The sequence below is a fragment of the Passer domesticus genome, chromosome 1, assembly GCF_036417665.1.
Source record: "Passer domesticus isolate bPasDom1 chromosome 1, bPasDom1.hap1, whole genome shotgun sequence".
NCBI lineage: Eukaryota > Metazoa > Chordata > Aves > Passeriformes > Passeridae > Passer > Passer domesticus.
Window position 1 is genome coordinate 103,382,238 of NC_087474.1, and position 27,865 is coordinate 103,410,102.

General features: G+C 39.9%; 1 protein-coding gene and 1 long non-coding RNA gene across 5 annotated transcripts in view; one reads left to right on the forward strand and one right to left on the reverse strand.

The window, feature by feature from the left end:
- The first annotated feature begins 10 nt into the window (after positions 1 to 10).
- Positions 11 to 5,554, forward strand: LOC135307595 (uncharacterized). 2 transcript variants are annotated; one of them, XR_010368315.1, is made up of 3 exons: positions 70 to 1,166; positions 2,632 to 2,732; positions 3,839 to 5,554. It is a non-coding gene; the product is annotated as an uncharacterized LOC135307595 (long non-coding RNA). The 2 variants fall into 2 exon arrangements; XR_010368312.1 differs by lacking the exons at positions 2,632 to 2,732; positions 3,839 to 5,554 and adding an exon at positions 1,467 to 1,892 and having other exon boundaries at positions 11 to 1,166.
- Positions 5,555 to 10,470: 4,916 nt separating this feature from the next.
- Positions 10,471 to 27,865, reverse strand: part of CNDP1 (carnosine dipeptidase 1) — a 29,567-nt gene continuing 12,172 nt past the window's right edge. The window contains exons 4-16 of one of the 3 annotated variants that reach the window (XM_064432017.1): positions 26,509 to 26,671; positions 25,176 to 25,275; positions 21,631 to 21,748; positions 20,701 to 20,844; positions 19,260 to 19,422; positions 18,239 to 18,327; positions 16,091 to 16,291; positions 14,596 to 14,680; positions 13,899 to 14,059; positions 12,375 to 12,539; positions 12,053 to 12,194; positions 11,498 to 11,645; positions 10,471 to 10,654 (exon numbers count right to left, since the gene is read on the reverse strand). In XM_064432017.1, coding sequence (XP_064288087.1) covers positions 10,549 to 10,654; positions 11,498 to 11,645; positions 12,053 to 12,194; positions 12,375 to 12,539; positions 13,899 to 14,059; positions 14,596 to 14,680; positions 16,091 to 16,291; positions 18,239 to 18,327; positions 19,260 to 19,422; positions 20,701 to 20,844; positions 21,631 to 21,708 — 1,482 coding nt within the window. In that variant the 5' untranslated portion in view covers positions 21,709 to 21,748; positions 25,176 to 25,275; positions 26,509 to 26,671 and the 3' untranslated portion in view covers positions 10,471 to 10,548. Of the gene's footprint in view, positions 10,655 to 11,497; positions 11,646 to 12,052; positions 12,195 to 12,374; positions 12,540 to 13,898; positions 14,060 to 14,595; positions 14,681 to 16,090; positions 16,292 to 18,238; positions 18,328 to 19,259; positions 19,423 to 20,700; positions 20,845 to 21,630; positions 21,749 to 25,171; positions 25,276 to 26,129; positions 26,313 to 26,508; positions 26,672 to 27,865 lie in introns of those variants that run through there. The other 2 variants (XM_064432023.1, XM_064432030.1) reach the window with 2 other exon arrangements.

Genomic DNA, 27,865 nt, shown 5'->3' on the forward strand with positions numbered 1-27,865 from the left:
CGGGCGCGAGGGGCCGCGCGCCCAACGGCCGCCGCCGCGCGCGCGCCCGCTGCGGCGCCATCTTGCCCTGGCAGTGTCCCTGGTCCCTAAAGGAAGGACGGGGCCCCGAGGGTTTTCCCGGGATGCGCGTCCCGGTCAGGCCGCACCTTCGCGCGCCTGCCAGGACGAGAGCAGACGGCAGCGGGTTTGGGGCTCCCCGAAGCTGCCCGTGCCCCGGTGGGAGGCGCAGCCCGGCCCGCCCCTGGTCCGTGCCCCTCGGGCGGCCCCCGCGCTGCGCTGCGCCGCGCCAGGGTAACCTTGGGGCGCGCAGGGCTGGGCGTGAAGCCGTGCTTCACATTCTCAGCCTGCATCGCGCACTGCAGCGAGACTGGGATCCGGTCCTTGGGAAACCTGTTGCGGAGGAGGAGGGGGAACAAGTCCTTGACGCACAGCCCGCAGCTGTTCACTAGAGTTACCAGTCGAAAGTGTCGACGGTCCAAGCTATATTGAAATACTTTTCAGGGAGTGCAGTTCAAGAGAGAAACAGTTGAAAAAGGCAAGAGGGAGTCAATTTGTAAAGTATTTCCTATTGTATAAACTCGTGAAGAAACCGTGATAATGAAACAAGATCTTAAGTGTTCTTTCCCTCTGCCTTAAGCCAAGTCACATGATAAAGTATAATAGTAAAGAAGCAACACGTAAAGTGTTGAGATGCCTGTGGTGAAATGCAGTTGTTTTTTCACAGTGTCTTTTGATTTTCAAAATGCAGGTTTCCCATTTATGTCCTGATGACGCAACAATTTTTTAAGTAGAGTGTATCTTAGTGAAACAGCTTTTAGCATTCTTCAAGGGCGTGGCACGGACACAAAAGGAGAGAACACCTCTTCGGGAATAGGTTTGCAGTTCATTGACTTTCCAGTCACACAGTGTGCACGAGCTTTCCAACTGGAAGTGACAACTCAGAGAGCTCTTCAGCCAGTCAGTCACTGGCTAAATGTATGGCACAGCAGTGCCAGTTCTCTTGTGGGTTGTAAAGACTGTAAGAATGGGTTGAAAGCAAAGCAGTTGCTGTGGCCTGAGCCCTTCACTGAAGCAAAGTGGAGCACCCCGGACTTTAGCAGTGTCTTGGGAAAGATCTGAAATTAATGAACAAATTTTAACGCAGTGAAGTACCACACAGGACATTGGTGAGAGAGGGCTATCTCCTTGTGCTGTACTTAAGGGTTATAGTACAGAATTTAATTGTTCTCTGTATAATAGGAAATCCCCAAGAATATGGCTAAATTTATAGTAAAGGTATCTGTGGGATTTCAGATACATATTTGGGGTTAATAGTTTGAGAGTCTACAGAAGCCACTGGCAGTTGCAAGACTACTACAAACAATCTGGGTATTTATCAGCATGGGGAAAAGAGATAAACCTTTTGATGTCCTTTAAGCTCAGTTTCTCTGCAGTTAACAAATTCCTCTCCTTTAAAGGTTTTAAAGGTTTGTAGGTTTGGGTCTCAAGTAACACCAAGTGAGCCTGCCCTGGTCCATCAGTTATTTCATCATTTGCTTACTGAGGGGAAACATACTGGAAAAGAAGACGCGACAGTGCGAGCTGGAGTCTTACAAGTTGAAACATTTCTAACGAAATGAAGGGAGGCAGGATATTTTAGGAATAGCCTGAAGAGGGAGCCATTGGTATGGGACAAGTAGCAACTAAGGCAGAATCACTGTTAATCTAAGAAAAAAATCATACCTGTACCAAAAATAATTAATTTTATTTTCCAGTTATAATCTGTATTTATTAAATGTTTACATCCCTACATTTAATGTTCTGGCTTAGGTATATACAGAATTCTAAAGTTGTGCTGAAAAGTGGTTCTGTGTTCTGAAATAGTCACTCTAATAAAAATGTATTAGAATGCACGCTGAATAAGTCAATGAGTAATTAACAAGAATTTAACTCGTTAATAGATTCGTTTATAAATGGATTATAAACATAGACTATATTTATTTTCTAACAGAACATGACACTAGGAATGACTCTGCACTTGCTGTATTTCTACCACACCAAAATACTGATTTTGCTAGCATTGTTACTCATTCCAAGAGTAGTGCCAGCTCTTTACTTAGCTGTGTAACTTAAAACTGCCCCTACCTTTGCTATGTAATGTTCTCTGTTTGCTCCTATGCAGAAAACACACACGGCTTTGTAAGTACTGCTGCCAGAAGTCAGGCATTCAGCAGCATAAGGCAGTCACCGTAATGCTGCTTACCAACTCAGAATCACGGGATTTGCCATCAGATTTGTTTAGAGAAATAACCCCATGACTCAGTGATGGTCTCGTAGGTAGAATGTCGCTGGCAGGCCCTCCAAAGGGTGTCTGTGGGATATCAAGTTACCAACATCAACCCATAAGGGTTCCTTAACCACCACTGGTTCTTCACGGAGTAGCAATTTTTTTAAGAAGAGTTGCATACATCTATTCTGCACTTCCAACCCCTAAGAAAACATGAAACAGAATAATTAGGATGTAAACACCAAGAAACCTTTTAGTCTCAATTACCTATTCATATATATATATATATAAATATATATATACACATACACACATGTATTTATACTTTCCCTTTTTTATGCCAGTTATTTTCCCCATTTTTCAAGAGATATGATTCAGGAAACAAAGTGCAATATTCCAGTCTGACTGACCTGCTGCTGCATGCTGTTCAAACTGATGGGATTTGGTTGAGTCAGCATCCTTGGAGGTATGTAAAGGATGCATAGATGTGGCATTTAGGGACTCAGGGTTTAGTGGTAGACTTGGCAGTGCTGGAGTAATTGTTGGACTTGAGAGGAAAGTTAATGTCTTAACACACAATTTGATGGGTGAAGGTGTGGGCGTTCAAGTCTTTGAAATGCGTTTTGATGTCTCTACTGACTTCGGGCAGCAGGCTTGTGCAGAGCCCGGGAAGTTCTGCTCCTGAAACAGACAAGGAGTTTCAGGACACACTCAGGCACAAGCCTGAGTTTGTGAGCTTTGGGGTAAAATTGTTGGTTCAAGGGGGAAATACGGTAGGTGTTTCGGGAAGGCTGTACCTTCCTAGTGCCTCAGCCAATGGGGAAAGGAAGAGGACAACGTGAGGCCGGGAATTTGGGATAAAAGGAGGCTGCGCCCTCCAAAACCTCGAGAGCGAAAACCCCGCGGGTTTGTGTCTCGGTTGACTCTATTCAAATAAAGTTGCAGGACTCCTCTGTCTCCTTTTTGGACATAAACCTCTGGCGTTTGTGGATTTTCCTGACAGACTCGATAAAGGTCTTTTTTAGCAGTGTACATTTTCAATGAACAGTTCTGTGCATCGGCCGTGGTCCTGTGCAGCACCACTGTGATCCACGGCTCAGCTGGTTCTGGCCCTGCCTCGGCCATCGGCAGCCTGGGCAGAACGCAGGTTCTGTGTTCTGCACCCGCTCTGTCCTTAAAGGCTGCACCTTCTGACTCGCTTCGTGTTACCCGCTGGGTTCGCTGCCCAGTCATGCCAAGGAACCTGTTCGAAGTAGTTAACCATTTTTACATAAGCAAAGTGCTCACCCATTGCTAGGTACCTTTTGTTAATTTTTTGTTGTTGTGATATAAAGAACATTATGCAGGCAGGTAAAAATGTAGTAAGAATTATGTGGTTTCCCAACTTTTCCTGCTACTGTAAGTGCAATATGTTTGAGAAAAATAAGAAGGAAAACACTGGAGCTTTAATGGAACACTTACAAAGGATTTGTTTGAATTTCTTATAATTACGTAAAATTTTGGGTAAAAACAATATTTTGGAGCCATTTCAAGTGAATAAAAGGGTTTTTTGCAATTAAAATACTTTTACAGGTGTTTAAGTTTACAGATGGAAGTTGCAAGAATTTGAAGAAAAACAAGATAGTGCTTGAAGTTCCTCCACTTAACAAAAGAAAGTAAAAGTGACTGCAAATCCTTTCATTTGGCCCGCAAATGATGCATCATCCAGGCTGTCTTGCCAGTAGTATTAAAGGCTTTCTATTCAGCCTGCAGCACGGAAGAATGGGGGCCACGGGTGTCTATCTGCATGTGCACAGAGAGGTATCTTCACAGAGTCACTTGAAGAGTCACATCTTTCATCAGATCCTGGATAATCTGAGTTATGTTTCTCTAAAGTCAGGTTACAGTCCAGCTGAGGAGTGGTAAGAGAACTGTGTAACGTCTATGGGATGTAAAAATCTAGAACTGTAGTCATACAGCTCTCTGCTCAGTGTCACAGTAGCCAACATCTCAAAAATAAATAGCAATAAATGGTCATAGAAAGCAATTGTATTGTAAGTACCAACTGCAAGCAATTGTAGCCCCCAGCAACTAAACTGTTTTGCACATATAATACAAATCATGCAGGCAGGAGACCTCACTTACGTCTCTGTGTGTGCAGCTTTCTAGATACAAACATCAGTATCAATATACCAATAAATCAGATGTGGGGTTTTTTTCCACCCTGACAAATAACTGACGTTACTTGAAGAACACAGGCAGAAATTTTATGCATGGACATTAAGTTTTCAGGCTGTTCCATCCAGAAAATCGTGTGTTGAGGTACAGAAGCACCTATAGAGCACTGCAGGTGAATATAGTTTTTCCTGGGCCCATAAACTTTGGTGTGCCCTTCATAAGGGTGACTTAGCAAAGGCACCACTGACTGCCACTGCTAGCTTGCTCACCAGGAGTGAAGTTAGCACTGTTATGGTTTTGTTTGTTTCCTTGTTAGTTTGTTTCAAATGGACTTTTGATTCCACTGTTTTCAATAAAACGTGGACTATATAAATTTTGGTGTCCAGAAGCCCCCTCCCAAAAAGGCAGCTTTAGAAAGGATGTACTTCCAGGATCTTACTGGTCCTTCCACTGTGATGAAATGAAACTTTATCTTTCAAAGTTGTCACTGGAATGTTAGGGTTGCTGCCAAATTGAGGATGTTAACTCTGCCTATGGAATATGATGCCTTGTCAGAAAGGCAACAATGCACAGGAGACAAGTAAAGCAGTAGTCACTCTTGAATTTCTAATTGTAAAAAAAGAGTGATGCAAATCTACCTGAAATTCATATGAGGGCTCTGCCATTGCTTGTTGATTCACACCAGAGAAGTATATGTCAGGAGTGTGTCATGTTGAATATTTTCAGTTTTCTGTTACAGAGATTTTACCGTTTCAATTCTAAGCTCCCCTTCAGTTCCACAAATAAACATATTTGAATTATTCTTAGAGATATTAAAAAAAAAGAAAAAAATGTAATTGCATTGGAAGGATAGGGAACATGCAATTGGCCAACACATCGTGTTATTTCACAATGAGAGATCATCAAAATGATTTTGAGACAGGTAGCAAAATCAGCATTATACACACATACATCCACAGTATCTGGTTTCATTTAACTATGGATATGTTTAAGTCTGTCTGGAGGCCAACTCTGCCAAACCTCCAAGGATTTCGTTTTCTTGTACTGTGGGTTTTTAATAAAAATTCATCTAATTTTAATAATAATTTATAGTAGTGAGATGAGAGTCATTTATTACCCTGTATTGTCTCTTATGTGTGAAGATGTCCAGCTTGCCAGAATTTACAGCTCTGTGACTGTATAATTAATCTCTTGCAAACTCACAAAGCAAGTTTCTCAAATAGACATATATCTCAAATACAAACATCAAGTACATTATGCATCAATACATTAAAATTTAATGTGGTAGCAGATCAGAAAATAATATGCAAAAAAGTTTGCTACGTGAAATAGAGATTTAATCCTTATTTTTCATCTCCACTAAGTCAACATATCATCCACCTGGCACATGCATCCTAGTCCTGTTAGAACTACATCCACTGAAACAAGAATGTGTTTATACTGTTAGTTCTAAAGGAAGAATTTTCTGATTCTTCTACACTGAAATTCTCAAATATTCATCAAGTAAAGAATGTGACCATTTTCCTTTGCTGTTGGGGTGCACCTTATGCAGGGTGGACTTTGAAGATTAAGCAAGATTTTGTTGGGCTTTTTCATCTCCCAATAGTAGAGTTTCTTAGCAAAAATAATCCAGATTTCACACCTGTGGAAGTGTGTTTGCACTTTCACTTATCTCTTTCACAAATACACAGCTGTTCCTTCTGCCTTGAGGAGTGAATGTGGCATGTTTCACTCAAAGAACCTGAGTGAAATTGCATAACAAAATACAACCACATTTTCAGATAGTATTTACAGATAGTATTTTAGATAGCATTTTTAAAACTCTGTGGGAGCTGATAAAGTAACTAGGAACTGTCTCCATTGTCCTCTATCCAAGCAACTCATTCCATGTGAAAGCCAGCTGAAAACTGGGGGCTGCTGATGCTCCCATTACAAAAGACAGTGACTCACCTCCTTAGAAAGCAGTAGAAATGTCGAAATGACTTCTAAGTGACTTCATGAAGAAGACTCACACTAGTTCAAGTTCATAGCTGAAAAAAAAAGAAAAGAGGTTTCAAGATTGCATACCACCATGCTTGTGTCGTTAGGAGATAATTTTGACTTTCCTGGTCTACTTTTATGTAATCTAATATAGCAGCATTGCAGAAAAACTTTTGCTACATATTTGTCAAAATTTTCTGCAACATGGAGGTGTTCTTCATACACTGTTCTGAAGAATGCAAGTGAGATCACTGAAATATTTGGCAGAGCAAACCAGACAAATATGCACCCTGTTAACAAGGGACTGTTCATATTTTTCTATTCATATATTTGTTTAAAAAGTTTAATGACACACCTCCTGAAGGGCATGATGTGTCTGCAGCTCCAAATACAGATATATGTGGAGTTGGACTCAATGATTCTTATGGGCACCTAACAATTCTAGATATTGTATGATACAAGGTAAAAGCTTGAAAATCAGTTAAGTTTCACCTAAAGTTAAAGTATTTAACTGTACATGTTACTTGCAGCTGGAATGTTCCAGCAGAAATGAGGGAACTCATGGTTCTCTTTGGCACCAGCCACTCTGGCATGGGCCTCTGTGTCACAGGTAAAGGCACAGTTGCACAATCTTCCCTGTCCAAACATGGACTATGAACATCCTTAACTAGCAAGCATTTTAGAACATTTTGTGAAACAAGCCAAATGCTTTTCTTTCTTTTCTGAAAGAAATAACTAGCAGGAGTCAAAGTTAAACTTCTTGGGAGTAGCATTACTGAAAAGGAAAACCATAACTACGTGAGTAAGCCTAATTTCCACTTTCACAGGCTAAGCAGACAATGACCTGCTTAGTTCTCAGTCTCCAGAGGCTGCTCATCTCTCTATGCCTTCAGGTCCTATTGTCAGCATCTTATTCTCCATGATTTTAGCTGACACACTTTTCAATCTTCTCTTTTGAAACATTACTTAAGGATTAAAAACTATGTTTATCTAATATAAAAAAGTGACTTTCGCATTTAAACCCACTGATTTGAAATGGAAATTAAAATGTTCTAATGTGTTCTTTCATATTAATAATCAGTAGAAAATATTATCCCATTCTTGAGTGTTCAGTTCCCTACAACACAGATGTACAGCCTATAAGAAAAAGGAAAACTTTTGACAAGTCTTCCTCTACCAGGGAAATGGCAGAACTTGACCAGCTATGTATAGACACCTAGTACTGTTAGGTGTACTCTGGGGTCTGTGAAACACTGCCAGAGGTTGCCCACAGAGGTGGTTGGATGCACCATCCCATGACACATTCAAGGTCAGCTTGGATGGTGCTCTGAGCAGTCTGATCTTCTTGATCCTGATCCACTGCTCTTTGCAGTGGGCTTGGACTAGATGGTTTCCAAAGGTCTCTTCCAGCCCAAACAATTCTATGATTCTATGATCCTTAAGGTCCCTTCCCACCAAAATCCTTTTATTATCCTATGATCCATGTCTTGATATCTATATCAAGCATTCAGAGGTATAGATGCTGCTTTTGGACATACCCACAATATTGTTTTCCCAGTCGTTAGTAAGAAAAAGCCTGAATCAGAATGGACAAGATTTTTTCTTTTTTAAATCAGTGACTAGATTAGATCTTGCAAGTATACATACATATACAGCTACATGCATGCATATGTAGATACACAAATTCTACATATGACTTCTGCAGTTAGTCTGTCATGATTTGAGAATATCTAATATGCTCTGACATGGGATATGGCACATCAAGAATAAGGCTAATGAGTAGAAGCAAACTTTAGTCCTATTTCTAGCACTAGTATTGTAGAGTTATCATTAATTTACAAATTAGCGCAACCAAGAAGAAACATTTCTAGAAATGTTGTAAAACACTACAGACCTCAGAAAAATGCATGCCCAATATTAAAAAAAAAAAGCAAAGACAAGGTGAATACTCATTCTTGATCTAAGAAGGAAAGAGTAGCTCTCAATACCCCTGTGGGCAGTAGTTGCTTTCCCAGTGCTTTCTTTCTTTCACAGACAGGAGAATCTGAAATTGAAGTTTTATGCTCTTTCCTCTGGGACTGAAGGAGGCATGGAGATGGTCTGCATAATTCAGTGGCACCACTGTTCCACTCACATAGCTTTAACTTGACAGTAAGTGGCTATTGCAGAGCAGAACCTTGTTTCAGTGCACTGCTCTGAGAGTATCTGTGCTCATAAAATGATGCTCTTTTTTGGCTCTATTTTATTTGCCATTCCAAAGAGCAACAGCAAAAAATAAATAAGCCCATCTTCCATTCCAGCTTCATAATCTTGTAGAGCATATATTATAGTGGCATTTCAGAGCAGCCATATTCCTAAAACACAGTCTCCATCCCTCTTTCATGAAGAAATCTGCCACCTCCATCTCACCAACTTTTCAATTCTTCTGCCAAAGGGGTCATATTTATGTGCAGAAGTTTCTTTCCCTTATGTTTTAAGCTAATTTGGGGATGGTTCTCTACAGGACTAAAACTTTGTCTTAATGATCCTTGTGAGTCTCTTCTAACTTGGCACATTCTGTCAGTCTGTGTGATTCTGTAACTTGTAAAACCACTGCAAGCCCAGAGATTGCAATGTTTTATGTCAATTATATGTCTTGAAATATTTCAGCAAAATTCCCTCATGTACTTCTATGGTGTGATAGCTTTTAAGCATGGACCAATCTTCCCTGAGTCCTGTGCAGAAACTGGAGTACTCATCCCTGCAACATCCATTACTATGCTGGTTCCTAAATGCTTTCAACAGGTGAAGGGAACTGAGAGCCACAGAGAATTATTCTGCAAGTTGATGATACGCAAACCAGAGTCTTCTGGTCTTGGAGGTTTTTGGTCCTTGTCCTGGAGTACACTGCAGTTCGGCAGTCAGCAGGGCCAAGTAGGACGCTGAGCTGAGTCTTCCTATTCCCCTTGAACACCGTCAGCAGCCAGAGCCAGAATCCTTACTCAGCTCTTGCAGCTGAACTGTGAGTCTCAGAGTCTCAGGAAGGGCTGAAAATGGGTGTTTATTGAAAACATATGAGTATTCCCTTCTATTGTTTCTGCATCCACATCTTTGTTCTTGCAGATTTTTGCAGGGAGGTAACAAGAGAAAAAGGAAGGATCCCAAGTACTATATGTAATTTACTTAATCTAATTTATTTAAACAGTAGGGATAATGCTACTGGTTGCATTGGTTTGGTTATGTGTGAATTATGTTAGAGTACAAATCACATTTTAAAGTTTAAAAAAAATCCGGATTTGAATTATAAGCTTTGTGCTGGATGTTTTGCCTAGAAAGCAAACAGACCTCTCAACTAATTTGTTTTTATTTCAAAATATATAATTTGCTTTTGACTTAATTATTTATGGAAGCTGTTGCTTTAAAAGTTGCTAATTGGGTGGAAAACAGACTTTGGCCCAAAACAGATGTGTAGAAAAAAATCTTTCTATTATATGGAAACAAAGTCGCATAAAGAAAACATTAAGTGATTCTTAAAACTGCTTACAGCACAGTAAGAGGTGATTTAGATGAGAGGGAAGGCAGAACCCAAACCAGGAAATGTTTATTTATTGTTGTAGTTCTACTTACCTCATAATAATAGGCAAATCTACACCCCAAACTCAACAAGAACATTTCATTGCACTTCCTATTTAAAATCTTCAGTGAAGGACAAGGAAAGAGATTAACTTGATAATAGATCTTTCTTCAAAGAATTATGTAAGTATGATTTTGTATATAGTTAGGAGAAAACTGCAGTGTCTATTGCTCATATTCAGAAACTGAAATGTGAGCTAGGCAGCATGAAGAGTGATACTACAAAACAGAAATAAAGTCATTTTGATAAAATGGATGTACAAATTCCCTTTATCATGAAGTTTAAAACTAAAATGTAACATGTTGCATTCAGCAAGAATGAATTGTCCCTAACCCTATTTTACAGCATTAGGGATAAGATCACTTGATGGACCATATAACAAATGCATGCCATTTAGTAGTATACCAGGAAATAGCACAGCATTTCTATTTTTTCCCCACCAATTCACAGCCACTGAATATGTGATTTATATGTTTTATTTAAGATAGAAAAATTTAAGAAAGTGCTTTGCTGATTTTCTTGATATGGTCTGTCAGTTGATAGTCTCTGTGGGGGAAGTTTCATGTAAGTTCCGATGTAGCTTTGATATCTCCAGGAAAAAAGCTGCAAACAATTTGGTTCCTTCAATATAGTTGTGTCTGTGAAGAAGGAAAGAAACACAGTGAAATCTTGTAGGCTGTCCTACTCTTAAAATTAGGAACATAGTCCAGTGAAGTTTTATGAGTCTTCAGAGCAATTTGCAATATTGGTAACCCCTGGAAATTACCCAATGCACAGAAGTGCTGGACATCCTTCAATTTGGTACTCCTCTGGATTTACTTCAGGTTTACATACCAAAATTGGTATTACCTGTAGCCAGCAGCATTGAGACTTTAATGAGGGGAGACAAAAAGTAATTTGAGAATTATTATAGGATTCTCCTCTTTCCAGAGTTCAGCATGAGTTGACTCAGAGCCTGCACAAGTGTTCAGGCAACACACTGAATAGTGGCTTACCATGGTGCCACCAACAATAAACACTAGTGACAAGTTTAAGCCATTTTTTGTATAATTACACGAGCTTTGGTCCCTGGACTATAAATAAATCTTTATAGCTGTTTATACTGAAAACCACCAAAATCCTCTCATAACTGTGAGTATCTTTGACTGGGGCACTTCAAAACAGATGCTGTGATGGAAGAGTGCCCATCCACACCATCATCTTTCAGACCAGAGGCAAATTTCATTGCCAGAGAAATGAAAATTGCCAATGCAATGAATTTAAAGACTGAGTAGACACCCAGTGAAAAGTTTATAATGGTATGCATTAGACTGGGAATTTTGCTTGCTTGCTTAGCACAGCAACTAGCGTGCTGGAGATGGTCGGTTTGGGCTGCCCAATGCACAGCAAAGCTTCCCATGTGGGCATGCTCATTCATGGGCAGCAAGGGACTTCAGTCCTCCCCCCTTCTCTAATAGAAGACACAGACAAATGAAAGAAACCTGCTTATTTTCTCATTCTGGGAATGCTCCCCATCATCGGCCGCTCCAATCGGAAGCATCATCACACTTTTCTGTGTCACAGTCTGAAACATTCTGGCAACAGGAATTGTTGAGCCATCACGGATGAAATCTGGATCTTCTCCAAAAACTGAAATATATTGGAAAAATGAATTCATTAATAGGTGTAATCCAGCTGCTTTTTTTTCTGCTATCATAGATTTAAGCAAAGAGCTGATACTAAGAGCTTCTGAGTAGCAATGGGTTTGAGTGTGTAGCCAATTGATTTCACAAATCAGCTCTGCTCTTTAAACCTCTGGTTTCTTATCAATACAAAAATAAGTAAATGAAGCCTTTTGGCTACTTCTATAAAACATATCAAAATTTAGCAAGGTGTGGAAGATGCTGATGAGTTGTTCTGTCAAAATCAATGACATTTGTAAGGGTAAGAGGCTGCAGCACTGAATTGGGAAATCTGTTTTGCCCTATTGTTGAGCACAATGCCCCTGCACACTTACAGACACACTAAGAGCTGAGGAAAAAAAAAAAGGGACAAACCTGTTTTTATTGCCCTTTTTGCTGCTTTATATAGTAGATCATTAATATCAGCAAGCCAGGGCTTTGCACCCAAAGGCATGGACACTTTCAGTTTGTTTGGACTGTTCCTCTTGGAAAAGACACCCTCCAGGTGTTCCACCACCTGTAGAGAGAAGTGTTCAAAAATTTTTCATCTTGCAACTCAAGCTTATATCCACATTCCTCCTTCTCTTGGAAAGAAATAAGTGCTAAAAACATTCAGATTACTACAAGTTTAGATTTGTGAGGTGCTAAGAGAGACTAGTTCACACAGTAATGGCCAAGGAAAAGACTTGTCTCTTACCTGTTTTTTCACAACTGAAAGGTCCATGTGGGGGACCTGACGGATAGAGAATTTGCCAATTACTTTTGCTGGAATGACTGTTTTAATGCCTGGTTCATGGAAAGCTCCTTCAATCCCATGAATAGAGAGAGAGGGGTAACGCCACAGGTGTAGAAGTATTTCTTCCTTTAAAAAAAATTCTAAATATAAGGGATTGATATAAACAAGCCACAATTTATATTAAAAAAAAGCTTTTTGCATCCTAAAATTTGTATTTGAAGACCTCTGTATTTTAAAGATATTTGATTTTTATTTAAACCCATGTACGTGTATTTTCATCTTAAAAAAACACTACTACTTCCAGTCATATGAGGATTTGGACGGTAACATTTTTTCATGAAAAATAAGAAAAATAGAGCATTGTTTTAAAAGTCTTCAAAGTAAATTTTCCTAGTGCAAACTAATATCAGAACAACTGTTCTGACTGCCTGTTTATCCCAGAACTTGTCACTGGAAAAACCATGAAGATCCAGATCCATCACAGATGACACCAGTAAAGAAATTCTACTAATGAACACTAAAAAACACAATAGGAAAGATTGTAATTTTCAGTAACTAAGTTTTCCTGGAAAAGATGCAGAAGGAAAACAAAATATTATGATTATTATTCTAAGGAAAATAGGAGAAATGTATAAATTATAAACTGGTCTTCATGCAGAACCTCAGGTGCTGCTGCTTTCCTTCAGTTTTATGAGACTAGACCTCAATCTACACATAAAATCAACATCAATTCATCCTCATGCAGATAAAGCATTGAAACTCAGATAGTGTAGTTACATTATACTCATGTATTACTGATTCTTACAGTCTAGCTTTAGGTAATTTGAAAGCTTTTTCCTGGAAATAAAAGCACCCATGTTAGCAGAACCTACACCACAATAATTATGTTAGCAATAAAAAAATTAATCAACTCCTTTCTCCCAGCTGCCACTCTTGTGCAGAGAAATCTTTCCAAGCCAGCCCTTACCTGCCTTTTTTTTATTTGGGATATAATTTTTAATTGCTGGTAGGAAGAAGCTTGTAGCTTTGGATGCTTTTTATGGCGGGCTTGGCAGACATCAAAATCTGTATTAAATAAAACACACTCGGAACATATCTGCCTAAGGCTGCCTCCCATTTTTTCAGAGCTGAATACAACTTCTTTCCTACTATGTAAACTAAATGTAGGCATTTTAATGCATGTTTTATTTGGCTGATTAGGCTTAGGGGGAGAGAAAGGGTAGGCAAGGAAGGGAGACTTACACTGTTACCTTTGCATCATTACTTGTAATTGATTATTCATATTTCAGATCACTTTCCCCAGATGCAGTGCCTTACATTTTCAGCAGACTGATTTTATTTATCTTTTACTTCTCAGTGCTCCTTTATTTTATTTTGAGCTTGTCATTGACTGAAAATATCTTTCAGTTTGGCTTTATATTTAAATGCTACAAATAGGTGATTTAAATTCTTTCTGCTGAGTATTCATACAGATTTTTGTGTTACCTTGGTGCCATAGAGGAATTTTTTCACACCACAGTTATTTCTGTGTTCCTCTAGATCAAATTCAATCGATTCATATAACTTCCTTTCCTCCTCTGTCAGGGCAGCAACACTGTCATAGATTCCAGGGATCTGAATACAACCTGTGGAGTCCACAAGACTGTCTACAAAATAAGATACAGATATCAGTACAAGGGGAGCCTCTATTTCTTCCCCTTGACAATCATAACACCTTCTCCCTTCTACCTAGCTCTTTACCAAATTAGTAAGCCTAACAACTGTTTTCATCTGTCAAGTTGCTTCACCAAACTTGATATATTTGCATATTTATTAAGAAAACCATTGAGCTGCTGTTTGTGTGTGGTGTGTGATGTGTCAGCCCAGCTCCTGACATGAAAACATCCTACTGGGATACAAAGGAGCATTAAAAAGTCAGGTTTTGCTATGTATGCATGTATTAAAGTTGCCTGTAATCCTTAAATATTCTTAATTGATGTGTGACTGACATCAGCTTAACATGTCTCAAGTCCTGGGCCTAACTGGGGACATTCCCTTCCTCAGCTGCCACCACCATAGCTGTGTTGAGGTTTGGAAATCTGGGGCTTTTGCTTCAATGAGACTTGCCTTACAACAGTTAACCGTGGCCCTGACCTTCCTTAGGCTGTCCCCAGCTGCTCCTGGCAGTGCTGTGTGTTCTTACCCAGCAGGGCTATCAGGTCCAGCAACGGCTCGTGAATGATGCCCCCAAAAGTTCCAGAGTGAAGGTCCTTGCTGCCACATTCAACCTGCACCAAAACCACTGGTTACTTGTAAACACTCACTGCCTTATTCTTCTGTGTTTGTTTTCCACAGTGACTGGTGGTTCCAGGTTTTTTTGAACAAGATCACAAATTAACAGTAAATTATTTTTTTTCTAATCTTTAAATAGAAAACATCATGTCAGGAGCAATCTGGTTTGGCAGAGAAGATGGAGCTCTGTTGTCAACCACCAAGAGAGAGAAATTCAACTGTCTGTAGCACTCACACATTTGAGAGCAAGGGTCCTCCTCCACTCCCTCTTTTGCTTCAGTAAGATTAAAGACATCATACATTAAACATTTGCATATTATTACTGTTTCTAACATTGGAGAATAAATTCTTCAAGATGTCGATCCCTTTTATTTAATGCAAAATCTTCTTTAAAAAAGGGGAAAAATAATCTTGTTTGATATTAAGAATATATATCCAATCTTAATTCAAGATTGCAACAAATAAAAATTTATAGGTCTCTTGAATAACAAGTCATTAGAATAGAGGCATTTGAGTTATTAAATGGGCTCTTTTTCCAGACACATTTTCATACTTGAGTTTATCATAAAATATTTTCCTGCAAAGGACTTGTTTATTCTTCTCAAAACCTCATTACAGCTAACTGTCTACTAGCAGGGAGAGATCATTTTTGATGTTTTAATAGCATCATTTTTCTTAACCAAGACTTAGAAGAATTGAATCAAGGCTGCCAAGGCTCTTTCAGTTAAAAAAAAAACCTCATTCTTTTTCAGACATAAAGGTTAATGCAGATTTTTCTTTAGTTTCCAAGTTCTTTAATCTTCTCTCTGAATTCCTTTGATGCTTCATCAGGAAGCATTTCCAGATGAGAAATTTCTGCTCTTTATTTCACAGTAGCTCACATTGCCTGCTAAGTATAGCTACAGTGTTGGCTACAGTGAACTTTTATCTACTCCTGCCAGTGTTTACAAAAATTTTGTGTGGCTTTTAAACCCAGAGATCCAACCAAACTGAGTCCCTTTTGGCTTGATTCATTATACTGAGCAGTATCTGCTGCAAAGGGGCAGAGCAGCAGGAATGATGGGTTTGGAGAGAGTTGGAGAGGGAGGTGTAGGGATGGTGTCCACGAGAACAGAGTTGCTATGCAGAGGGAAGGATGAAAAGAGACTGGCAGAGTGGCAGGAGAGTAATGGGATAGGAAAGGGATCAAAGGAAGAAATGGTTGAAGAGCAGTTAATGGAAGTAAATAAGGCTAACAGGACTGAAATGAAGAGGGGAATCTGCAGAAGCCAAAAGGGATGCGGAAGAAAGCTCTGTACTTGTAAATATCAAGCTTTCCTTCAGTCTTTCTCTGCATGGAGATGTAAGCACAGCTCCAGCATTGCTGTCTGCCAGAGGCTCAGCTGGAGTGAACCTGTGTCCTTTACCTCCACAAAGAAGCAGGCGTTTCCCCGACTGCCATAGGTAAGGGCTGGCTTCTTGTTGCTGAGCCACAGGTTGTCTGAAATTACAATATAATCAACACCAGAGAAGAAGCTCTGGTTTTCTTCCTCAAGTAGCTTCTCTAGCCCCAAGGATCCTGCTTCTTCCATGCCTTCAATTACAAACTTGAAGTTCACTGGCATAGCCTGCATAAAAATTAGAAAAGTCTGGGTAAGAAACAAGCATTTTAATTTTTTTAAAAAAGCTTTAAAATTAGGAGCAGACTGGTTTGCCCTACAAATTGTGTTAGGATAAGAAAGATGTTGGATGAGTAGTAGGATATATAGCTTGCTACCTTAGTAGCAGTGGCAGACACATATATGTTCCCAGAAAAACTAGTTATTTTCCTCATGTTTTTATTACTCTTCATTTTTAAAGGACAATAAGCAATGTCTTTTTTTCTTCTTTGCATTTTCAGAAAACTTGCTGGAATGATTTATTAAACAGGCTTTCTGTCAGTGATATTCCATATTCTAATTGCTTTGGAAATTATAACTGTCTGATAGCAATTGCATTTTCACAGAAAATTTCCTGCCTCTTACATTTCCACTGTTACTGCCCGTGTGGGAGCCACTGGCTGTGGTTTTCCCAGTGTTGTCTATCACCAGACTTACATGATGATAAAAACATTGTCAGTGCCTCTACTATAATTGTCTTTTTAACACTCATAAATTTGCAAGCCTGCTGGTTGATAACGATGCATTTCCAAGAGTAATTAGGAGAACTTTTATTATGGAATAGTGGGAGTTGAAAATGCTGACACATCCCATAGGGGACATAAATTTTAACTTAGTTTCCTGTTGCAATTCATTTTCTCATTAGAGGTTTTAAGATGTTTTCGCCTTTGATTCGCTGCTCAGATTAAAGACAAGAACGAATATGTAAAATTAAATGAAATTGTGTCATGGATGGGTTCACTGATGGATCATCAGCTGGCCACAAATTTTAGAAACAAAGTGTTAATGAATATTGTTTGATGGTCTGTGCTGTTTTCTAGCGAAATGCTTCAAATGACAAAAATTCCTTTTTGCTTGTTTGTTAAAATGTCAAGATAGCTATTAGTGGTTTGAAAAAACTAGAAAGATGTAAAACCCATAACCATATCCACTTACAGCAACTACTCTTTAGGCAAATAATGTGTGTTTTCTAGGGTTTGAGACTGAGGTCAAATCAGTTCTATAGATGCAAGGAACATTTTCCAGAGGTTGTAAGGGGACTTTAAAAAAAAAACAAAAAACAACAACAAGACTTAATGCTCAGTTTGTACCATAATGTCATACAAGAGACAGGAAACTGTTTCTTATCACACTAACAGAATATGCCATTCCAATTCAGTTTAAAGGATGACAGTTAACCCAGTTACAAGCCTAAAATATATTTTTGGTTTACCTTGACTTTTGGGGGCAAGACTACTCCAAAATTATTAAATTATTTAAAGATGGCTGTGTTAGTCATTGTAGCAATTTAGGGGCAAATGTCTGACCTCAGAAATCTGTCAGAATCTGAGTGATTGTATTTGTATTTGGTGAATGCACCCATTCAAAGTGTTTGCTTTGATTAATCTTCTGGTGACACAACAGCCCATTTTGGATGAACATATTTAGATGCTTATTCTCTTTACACAGACACGTAAATTGAAGGTATCTTGTAGGCAGACAAAACCAAAGATCAGCAGAATGTATCAGCAGAGAGGAGTCTTCATCAGCATTCTGTAATGTCTGTTATTTTACCATTTTAAAAGCTCTCAAGAGAACAGAACAATTATCAGAGCTGTGTAAGGTATGTAATGCATATTGAATGCTTCCCTGTGGGTTTTCCTCTGCAGGGGAATGGCTGTAAGAGTTGCAGACAGGCTGTTCAAAACAGAAATGCTCAAAGACAATCTCTTACTGGAGTGGGACCAGTGCCCTAAGTGTTGCATCATAAATAGTTAAAGTTTCAAATTGTGTATAGTCTGTTGGGACAGAGAGGTATCATCTTACTCAGGAATGCGAATACATCCCTCCAGAGATATAATAAAAAATAACAACAAATAATGTTAAATAGTAAAAATTAGCAATAATAATAATAAATAAGTCATCATTGATACCTACTAATTTCAAGGCTCTAAATGTTTCCACTGCATTTATCCAAGCTAGGACTGGTCCCTTATTGTCTGTTGCTCCACGACCATAGAGGTTTCCTTCAAAAGAAAAGAGGAAAGTTTTTAAGCAATCTTTGTATTTTTCCTCATCACTTCAATGTAATTGGCAAATTCCAGTTGCCACAGAAGCTTTAGTGATGGAGGGAAGAAATGTCAAAAGTGTCAGGATTTCACTGACTCATTTTAAATAAGGTGATGAGTGGGTGCTTCTCAACAGACCAGTACACTTTTTTTCCCCCCTCTTTCCTTCCTTTTATATGCATTATGTTGTGGTTTCTGCTACATGCCAATTTTTGAGCTTCACTTTTCTTCTCAGGAACTGTTTGTTCATACCAGATATGCCTGGAGGGTTTGCACAATGTGCAGCTTCTGGACACATCAGACCAGCTAACAAGCAGCAAAAACCCTACAGATAAATGCCATGGCAGAAATATGAAGCTACAAGTCTAAGTATTTAATTTCTTTTTCAACTGCACATCATATACAGTTATCACTGTACATGAAACTGAAATCTGTGCCTGTATATAAACTTCTGTAGCACTCCCCACTGGATATACACTGGAATAAGGCAAAAGAATTATGCCAGAAAGGCTGTTGGGAATTGATCCCAGATAATGAGAAAGGGCAACTCAGTGGTTGTAGCCTGGGAATCAGGATTTCTGAGGTCTTACTTAACTGCTGACCCTGTATCCACTGTTTTTGTTCCTTCAGTCAGCCAGCTGTGCTGGAAGGATAATTACATTAAGGGGTCCTCGCATTCTTCCACCACAAATGCTAATATTTCCACACCAAATATTAGGCAGTCACTGCTGGATCTCTCTAGTCACAGAACAATCATCAAAGCTGAAAGCTGCTGGACATGTCCCAAAGATTTCCACAGAAATCCTTATGTTTTGGTTTAAATATACAGGAACCCTTCTCCCACACAGAACCTCAGTCGTGTATTCCAATAATGATCCGAAGATGCACACCGTCAATTTCAGTCAGTGTGTAGGGGTCAGTGTCCCAGCCATCCTCCTTCTTGGCAGGCTGCACATCCACATGACCATAGAAACATACAGTGGGGTTTTGGGGATTCTTCCCCAGCTCTCCGAGAATCACAGAAGGCAGTGGGAGGACTTGGCCATCAGGCAGCTGTGGACAAAGGTTAGAAAAAGGCAACTAAGGAAAACCAAACCTTCTAAAACTTACAAATGTACAAAAAAATCTGGAATTCTCAGTATTGAAAATACTTCTACACACAATTGACTTTGATTTGATGAGGTGCACAAATCTGACTGAATCCAGTTCTAACCTATTCTATCTAAACTAAGATCTTTCTCCTCAACTGTTTATTTCCTGCTGGACTTTGTAGAAGTCTTCTAACATTTTATTGCCATAAATGCCCTCCTCACTAAGCTCTCACTTCCCAGCACTGGAGAAGACAGAGGTAACCTTGTACTATAAAGTCTATTATGACACAAATAGTCAAAAGCCACACAAATTAATTTGGGGTTTCATTTCACCACAGACAGAGGGCAGGAGGCCTGTAAGTTCAAACACAGAAATTGAAAAAAGTATTGCTGGCAGGAGGCAGCAGCTATGTCAGGTTGTTTTAAAAACAGGTTAAGGCTAAGTCTCTAACGTGGCTCTGTGCAGAACAGAGCTCCACACGGCCCAATTGCATTCTCTGCAGCCATCAAATGACACAAACTGAAATATTAAACTGTTGCTGTACTTCAGGGTCCTTGTGCTAAGAATGAGAATCCTCACCAAAAGCATCAGAGAAAAGAAAAGAGAATCACTATTATTGAACTTTTAAATTCCTTTTAGATTAGGAATATAACAGCCCAGGGCAGGAAAAAGCCCATGGCTACAGTAAGGTAAGTTAGAGACTAAGGTTTCTCAGAGATTAATTCTTCCCCATTGCTTTCCAACAATGAAAGAAAATTGTTTGGATCATTTGTCAGAAGCTCTGAAAACCAAAGATGATGCTCTAGGTAGCTAACTGTTAGATGTTCTGTCTGACAACATTTTCCTTGTAAAAGCAGCCTCCCTCATAAAGTAAGTTCAGTGACAAATGATGCATTAGTTCTCATGCTTCATTACAGACAAAAATTTTAAAACTAGGCCCAGTAAAAAACCTCAGTCATTTTACTTTTGCAAACTTCTTCCCTCCAGTTAAAAGCATCAAACTCCCTCCTATGCAGAGAACATCAGTTTGCATTCAGATTGGCTGTATGGTTCCCAGGATGCTCTCAGTTCTCAGCCCTGATTTCAGTAGGTATCATGTAGGTACAGGACTACTGATAAATTTGCATCCAGCTTTCAAAAAATAACACTATGTCATGACATACATGTATATAGCAGTGAATGCAATAGGTAGACCCATGGGTAGATATGATGTTTTAAGTCCAAAAATCAGAGAAGCACCTGATGTGACCCCAAGTTTACTAAATTAACAGTAGCTCCCAGTGTTGCGAGTCTGTCTGCTGCCAATGCCATCATTCGCATCACTTCTTTCCTCAGATGTGGTTGAACAGAATCACTTTCCACAGCCACCCATTCCTTCAGATCCTGCACAGGAAGAAATGTGCAGTTAGGTGATTCAGAATGTTGTCCTTGGCCGTTGTATCAGAAATCCCACACTGGAAAATTATTTCCTTTCTGTGTCATCACAGCATTATCATGGATGCTCTAAGGATAGAGAAGAGTCACTTAGATGTCCCCACAGGATTGAGATTCCCGATTTTCTAAACAGGGAGGGTGCTCACACTTAGGCATTCACATTGTCAACCCTGGACCTAAAATCCAGTGGAAGAGGAGGTAGACTAGATGCTGACTAGTTCGCATTATAGAAATTGCATTATGTACAACTTACCTTGGTGGTTCTCATGAGGATTCAGAAGTGCTCATAGATTGAAAGTATAACTGACTGGACTAATTATGTTTCTGTCTTTTCCCAGAGGGTTGACAAAAATAAAAGTACAGGCCAGCAAGGGACCAAGACTCCTCTCCTTCTAAAGAGCAAACCTACAAAAATCAGTTCTGAAGCAAAGACAGTGACCATCCTATCTGGCTCGCATGCCCCATGCAGTTGCGTTTTGGCTTCATGGAGCCTCTGTCTGAACACACTCAAAGGATGCCCACAACCACCTCTTTTGTGGAAGTCCATGCAAGTTCCTCCTTCACTCCAGGGGTTCCCAGCAGTTTGTCCTCTTACAGCCTTGCTGTGTGAAGTGCATATTGCACTCCTGGAACCCTGCTCATTACCTTTGTGACAGGCACTCCTTCTGCCAGAGGAGCCCAGGCCTCTGGGCCACCAGCTCTGTGCTCATTATTTCACTGCAATATAGCTCCTACCTTGATGAAATCACTTTCATGTGCATCAATGTACTGGAAGATCTTCATCTCCAATGCTGAAGAGGATGAAGAGGACATTCTGCCTTAGAGAGCAGCACAGGGCTGAAATGGATGCTAGCTGAAAGTTAAGAATAAAACTCAACATTAAACACATCCTGCAATATACATTTCTTTTCAGCACTAGAAAGCAGAGACATTCACAACGTGCTGAGCTTAAATAAGTCTCATTTAATCTCCTGAAGCCAGAAGAAAGCATACTCATTTTATCACATAAAAACTTCAATTGATTCATAGTCAAATTGCTGAAAGAAAAATTGAAAAAATTACCAAAGAGTGAATGTCTTTAGTGCTAGCTTTATAAGTAACTTAGGGATAACATTTTCTAAAGAAACATTTGTTGCTTCTGTTTTTCAGTACACGAGCATCAAATTGTATGTTCTGGGAAGACAACCCTGGGGCAAGACTTGCAGACACCAACAGCCCAGGGGACTCATCTTTCTTTTTCTTTATTTCCAGAATCATAGAATATCCTGAAATGGAAGGGATTCACACAGATATCTGAGTCCAGGTCATGGCCCTGCACAGCACAATTCCAAGAATCCCACCATATGTCTGTCAGTCCTCATGCTGTGACCACTTCCCTGGGGAGCCTATTCCAGTTCCCAGCCACCAATCTGGGTGAAGAACATTTTCCTGACATCCTGCCTCAACCTCAGGCCATTCCCTTGGGTCTGGTCACCATGGTGATGAGATCAGTGTCTGCCCCTCCTCTTCCCCACATGAGGAAGTTGTGACTGCAGTGAGGTCTGTCCTCAGTCTCCTCCAGCTGAACAGAACAAGTGATCTCCAGTGCTCCTCATACAGCTTCCCTCAAGGCCCTTCACCATCTTCATAGTCCTCCTTTGGACATTCTCCAATGGTTTAATATCTCTCTTAAATGGTGACACCCAAAACTGCCCCCAGCACTCAAGGTGAGGCCACTCTAGTGCAAAACAGAGCAGAACAGTCTCCTCCCTTGCCCAGAGGGTGATGCTGCACCCCAGGACATGATTTCCCCCCCAGACTGCCAGAAGAAGGCAGGAAATGTATTCACTGACACACATTCCATATTTTACGTGAATCAGGGAAAACAAGCCTGACACTGGAGAGTATTAGAAAACAAATAGCTTTTGTGATTAAGCATAGTGACAATACTGAAACAACTTGATAAGTGCAGAATTCATTTAGTACCTGCAAACCTCTGCCATCTTTTTTTCTTTTGACAAGATAAGTTTCTAAAGTTTGTTTTTCTTATTCCTCCAGTTTTCCTTTCATGTTTGCTTGAAGTTGTTGCTGTAATGTCTTGAATTGGTATTAGCAGAGTAATCCTTGATTGGCTAAATACTTGACTGAGCTAAATGCAGAACAGCTGTTGTATCAGGCTGTGATAGGATGGACTCCAAGGTCAAAACCCAATTCTTTTCTGAAGCTATTCCATAATAGTAACAAAAGGTATAGTTGTAGATCCATCCATAACTCCTTAACTTGGATGCATTGCTAAGGTGATAAGCTGTGGTAATATTAATAATTTCAATTATGTTTCTCTGACAGAGAAAGAAGATTGAAAACCCAAGCATGATGAACAAGATGAGGGAAACATTGTTCACTTTGGCTGGAGATCCTGGCTGTGTGAAGGATGAGGCCCATTTTCCAACCTTCCACAGAAGCAAGGTTACAAGGTTTGCTTCACTTTCTGAAGTGAAGCTTTGAGAAGGCCTCTGACAGCAGATATAGTTCCCAGTGTTCAGTTCCTGACATCTCTTAAGACTGGAGACACTGGTATTGAAACAGACCAAATGCTGATTTTGCAGGACAGTGAATCTGCAAAGCACTGTTTTGGAGAAGACTTGTTAACCAAGCCAAGAAAACCCAAATTTGGAGGTGGTTTTTAGGATGGAGAGATTAAATTTAGCCATATTCTTTAAATATATAATTTTTTTAAAATACTAAGCCCCAGCCTTAAGTGATGGTCAAAGTACCGTTTTCTTCTCACATTGTTTTCTCCATAAAGCAGTAAACCCTACCTCCAAGAGGTGGATCTAATCAACAATCCCTTTCAAATATTTTCATCACCAGTCACTGCAGCAGCAATTTGTCCTAAAGCAAGAATGATTATTACATGAATTTTTGAAGCAAGCATGGAAAAAATCTGGACACTTTAGATGAGACAAAACAGCTTCTGGGATTTAGCAACAAAGACATGATAGAGAATGAAGCTTTGATTATTTAGGTTACAGTTGCCTTTGGATTGAGCTTCTGCAGGTAAGGCTTAAGAACAGGAATTCTGCAACAAACACCCTAAACTTAAAAGCCCCAGTCTGGCTGTTTCTTCCAGCCTTGGACTGTGCGAGTGGCTGCAAATATTTGTCAACTGAAGCCCATTTTCCAGGGGGCAATAGGAGGTTGGAGTGTGGACCACAGGCACAGTCAGGAGAACTTCCCAGGCTGCACAGGGCAGAGGAGAGAAGACCATGAGCCCCAGACTGGGGTGGTGCTAACAGGACCCTGGCAAACTGGACCCTGAGTTTTCTGGCACAGACAAGGCACTGGCTCGTGCTGAGGTGGTGCCTGGGTAGATCCAGGAGGGCGTCTGAGCCAAGACATTGCAGGTCATGTCCAAAAGGAGCTCAAGGTCATTGGAGATGATCAGCACAAAGTAAAAGCTGAGCACAGAGGCCATTTATGTTGTTTTCATTTTTGCCACTGTGAGCTCTTGGGGGACCAGGCAGTGGCTCTGCTTGTGCCATGTTGCTCAGTCTCACTTCAGCCAGCAGTGTGTCCCAGGTGAGCAAAGTTTACCTTCAGGCTGGTGCTTTTGACTGATAAAGTGTAGTCCACCTGGGAGCTGGGCACCACATGAGCTGAAGAAGAGGATAGGACCATGATGGGTGCATTTGTGAGGGGCGCTCTGAAAAAGTGCAAGGCACTGCACCCCCAGAACGAAGTGACGGAGATAGGAATGGTACAGGATTTCAATCAGCTGTTCATCTAGAGAGACATCAGGGCCATTATCTTCCTTTACCACAAATCTGGCTGGATGCCTCAGTTTCACACATATTTCACTCATATTTCTACCTTGTAGAAAAATGATGTAATTTAAAAAAAAAAAAAGGTGAAAACCTTGTAGAAAAGTTATGAAAAATGGAAAATACCTTGTAATTTCCAAACCTCAGTTTGGAAAACATTTACAACAGAGGCTACTGAATGCACCCTCATTTAACCTTACTGTGGAAAACTAGACAGGCTTCCCAAGTTCACTTATGTAAAAATAGATCTTTTGGTTATGCCATGCTTGAACAAGGAGATCATAGCAGAGGTCCGAACAGGGCTGCTACAGGTACCAAGCTCATGCAATGGATTTAAATATCAGTGTCTCCATCACATCATGATTTCTCCTCCCTCTAGTCAAATCTTTGATATTGCTGTATTCTATGCATTTTCACACTAAAAAAATTAATATATTTATATGTATGAGTCATCTCATGATTACTTGAATAAATACGTACCTTTAATGTCAGAAGCACAAAAGGGCTGCTTGCTTTAACAGAGGATGTGTGCTGTGGTGCTGATATCTTTCTCTTTTTGTCTCAGTTACGTGCAAATGACCTGGAAAGAGGCAGACAAGAGACGTAGGTCTTTGTCACGTTGCATTAGCATTTAACTGTTTAAGAAAATGAAACAAGGAAGCTAAAATGCTGTGAAGGAAAAAAAACCCAACCAACCAAGCAAAATATCCTAGGGAAATTTGGAATTATTCTGTGATATTTTCAAAACAGACAAAACTTCAAGAAAAGATCATAGAATAACACAAAAATATTCTCATTAAAGTAAGGAACAGTGGCAAAGTTTGAGAAATGAATATAAGGAGATACCGAGTAGCAGAGTGCACAAAATAATAATTCAAATGAGAAATTAAGTAACAGCTATGTTTTGCTGTAGTAGAAGGAGGGAGGGAGGGGAGTAGCTGGTGGAATTTCATGTTAATGTACTACTAATACACAAAGTGCAGCTCAGGAACATTTGGATGGCAACTGGAACAGCTCGTGTCAAAAAGGGAGTCAGTTTAATAAAGCTGCAGAAAGATTTCAGGCAAGGCTGAAATATCTCAGTGTCATGAGGAGGGGAAAATTATTTGAAAGAATGATAAATTTGGGGGGATATCAAACAAAGGCTTCAGTGTTCAATGTCAAGTGTATTTTATTTGATGCCATTTAAAGGAGCAGTTGCTGCTCTATAGAAAAATGTAATATGCCTATTTTTAGAAATAATTCATGGCAGTCAGTTGTGCTCTTTCTCCTCCTTTGTTCCTTAGTAGTAAGAATATTTTTTGTCTCGCTTCCTCCCATGTTGTTAAGCACTGTTAAAAGAAAACTTAGTGTTTTTCTGCGGTGATTTAACAAGAAATCCAAGTTGATTCTTTAACCGGGATGATTCTTTGATGAAATATCAACTAAACTTACAAACATTTGATAAGTAGGTCCTGAACATGCTTTGAAGACCTCCTTGTCTCTCCTGAAGCATGTGCTTCATGCACTTCCCTCCCTGTGACACCGCGTTCCAGGTGGGTGCAGGGAGGAGGGTGCCAATGAAAACTGAACACTGGGTTGCAAACACCTCAGAGAAGAACAGTCAGGACTCATCTGGCTTGCAAATAACAAAGTACATTTGACATGAAAGAAGATAAAGATGTTTATGGCAGTTGGAACTAATTTACCAAATCAGTGGTGGACCCCATTGAAAGGAACATTCCCCCTAAGCGATCACCATCAAGGAAGGTAACTGAGATAATAGGTTTATTTTTTAACTTCCTTTAACAATACTCATTGATAAGTGGCATACCTTTGGTGGAAGCAGGCAATCAAGCCACAGTCACCTCTCCAGCTGAGTGAGACCCTTGGAGGAGGAGGAGGATGAGGATGACAACTCTCCACGTGGCCAGCCCTGAACACACACAGACGCTGTTGTTGTGAGAACCAGGAGGTGCAGAGACCCAGAGATCTCCCTGCAGGGGAACAAATACCAGCTCACAGTGCCTGACTACATTTGAAGATTACTAAAGAAATGTCATCCAAGTCAACAGACTGTGTAACAGCAATGAAAATACCTGGTGGGAAGCACAGGCAAGGTCTGCACTTGCTGGCAGGTGACCCTGCAACACCCAGTGCTATTTCCAGCAGTCAGCTCTGAAAGTGCTGCAATATTGATTGCCTGAATGGTGTGCTGGAGAACAGCAATGACCACCCTGCCTATGCTCAAGTCAACCCTTTAGTGAAAAAAGTGATACCCTGTTTATCAGTTCTGTTTTGCTGTAATACAGAGGATATTTTAAAAGAACATCGTTATCGCTGGCTGCTCTTTGCAGCTGCCTTTGTGGCTGATGATGGGAGCCTGAACTGGAGAGGTCTCCTCTTTCACCTCCAGAACAGGAGCATTTTATCTCAATTTTACTGATAAGTTCTGCAGTTAATGAAGAGATAGTTTTATGTTAAAGATTAATTTTGGGTTTAGATGCTCACTTCTGCCTCTCTGTCATACAATAATCAAATCAGGATAGCCAAATCAGTAACACATCAAGTAATGAGAAATTTTCCTAACTCCTTTTTCCTCCTGAAATTCCAGTATTCCAACAGGAATCCCAGTGCCAGAAAGCACTTTAACGTTGCTGATGAGTGTTGCTGCTTTAAAGTAGTATGTTGGAGGACTGAGAGAAAAGAGAAGGATTTTTCTTTGTCTTGAAAACTGGGAAAAAAAGGGATAAATTTCACTTAAGGCAAAGCCCTTCTCCCAGGAAGTAGTATTGCCCTTTGTGCCCAGTGAGAAGGAGGAATTCACTATTTACCTAAGAACATTTTCTGCTGATTGGTTTGCAATCAGATAAACGTGGGCATAAAAATATTCTTCCTGGAAATACAGCTCTGCTGGCTCTTGCTCTTTTCATGGCAGAAATGTTCATAGGTAAGAACTGTGGGATGTGCAGTATTTGTTCTTAGATGTGGATAGCCTCACCATCTTCTCACTGCTACATCTTGCATGGCAGAAGGGAGAACTGCTGAACTTTTAGTAAATTTAAGGTGTCTGTGTCTGCATACAAATTTCTACCATTAAAGTCCTCTGCACATTTGAAAGAACCTCTATTGACATGCTCAAATACAGTAAAAAACATAATAAGTAATAAGGGAAGTCCAGGTCCTGTCTC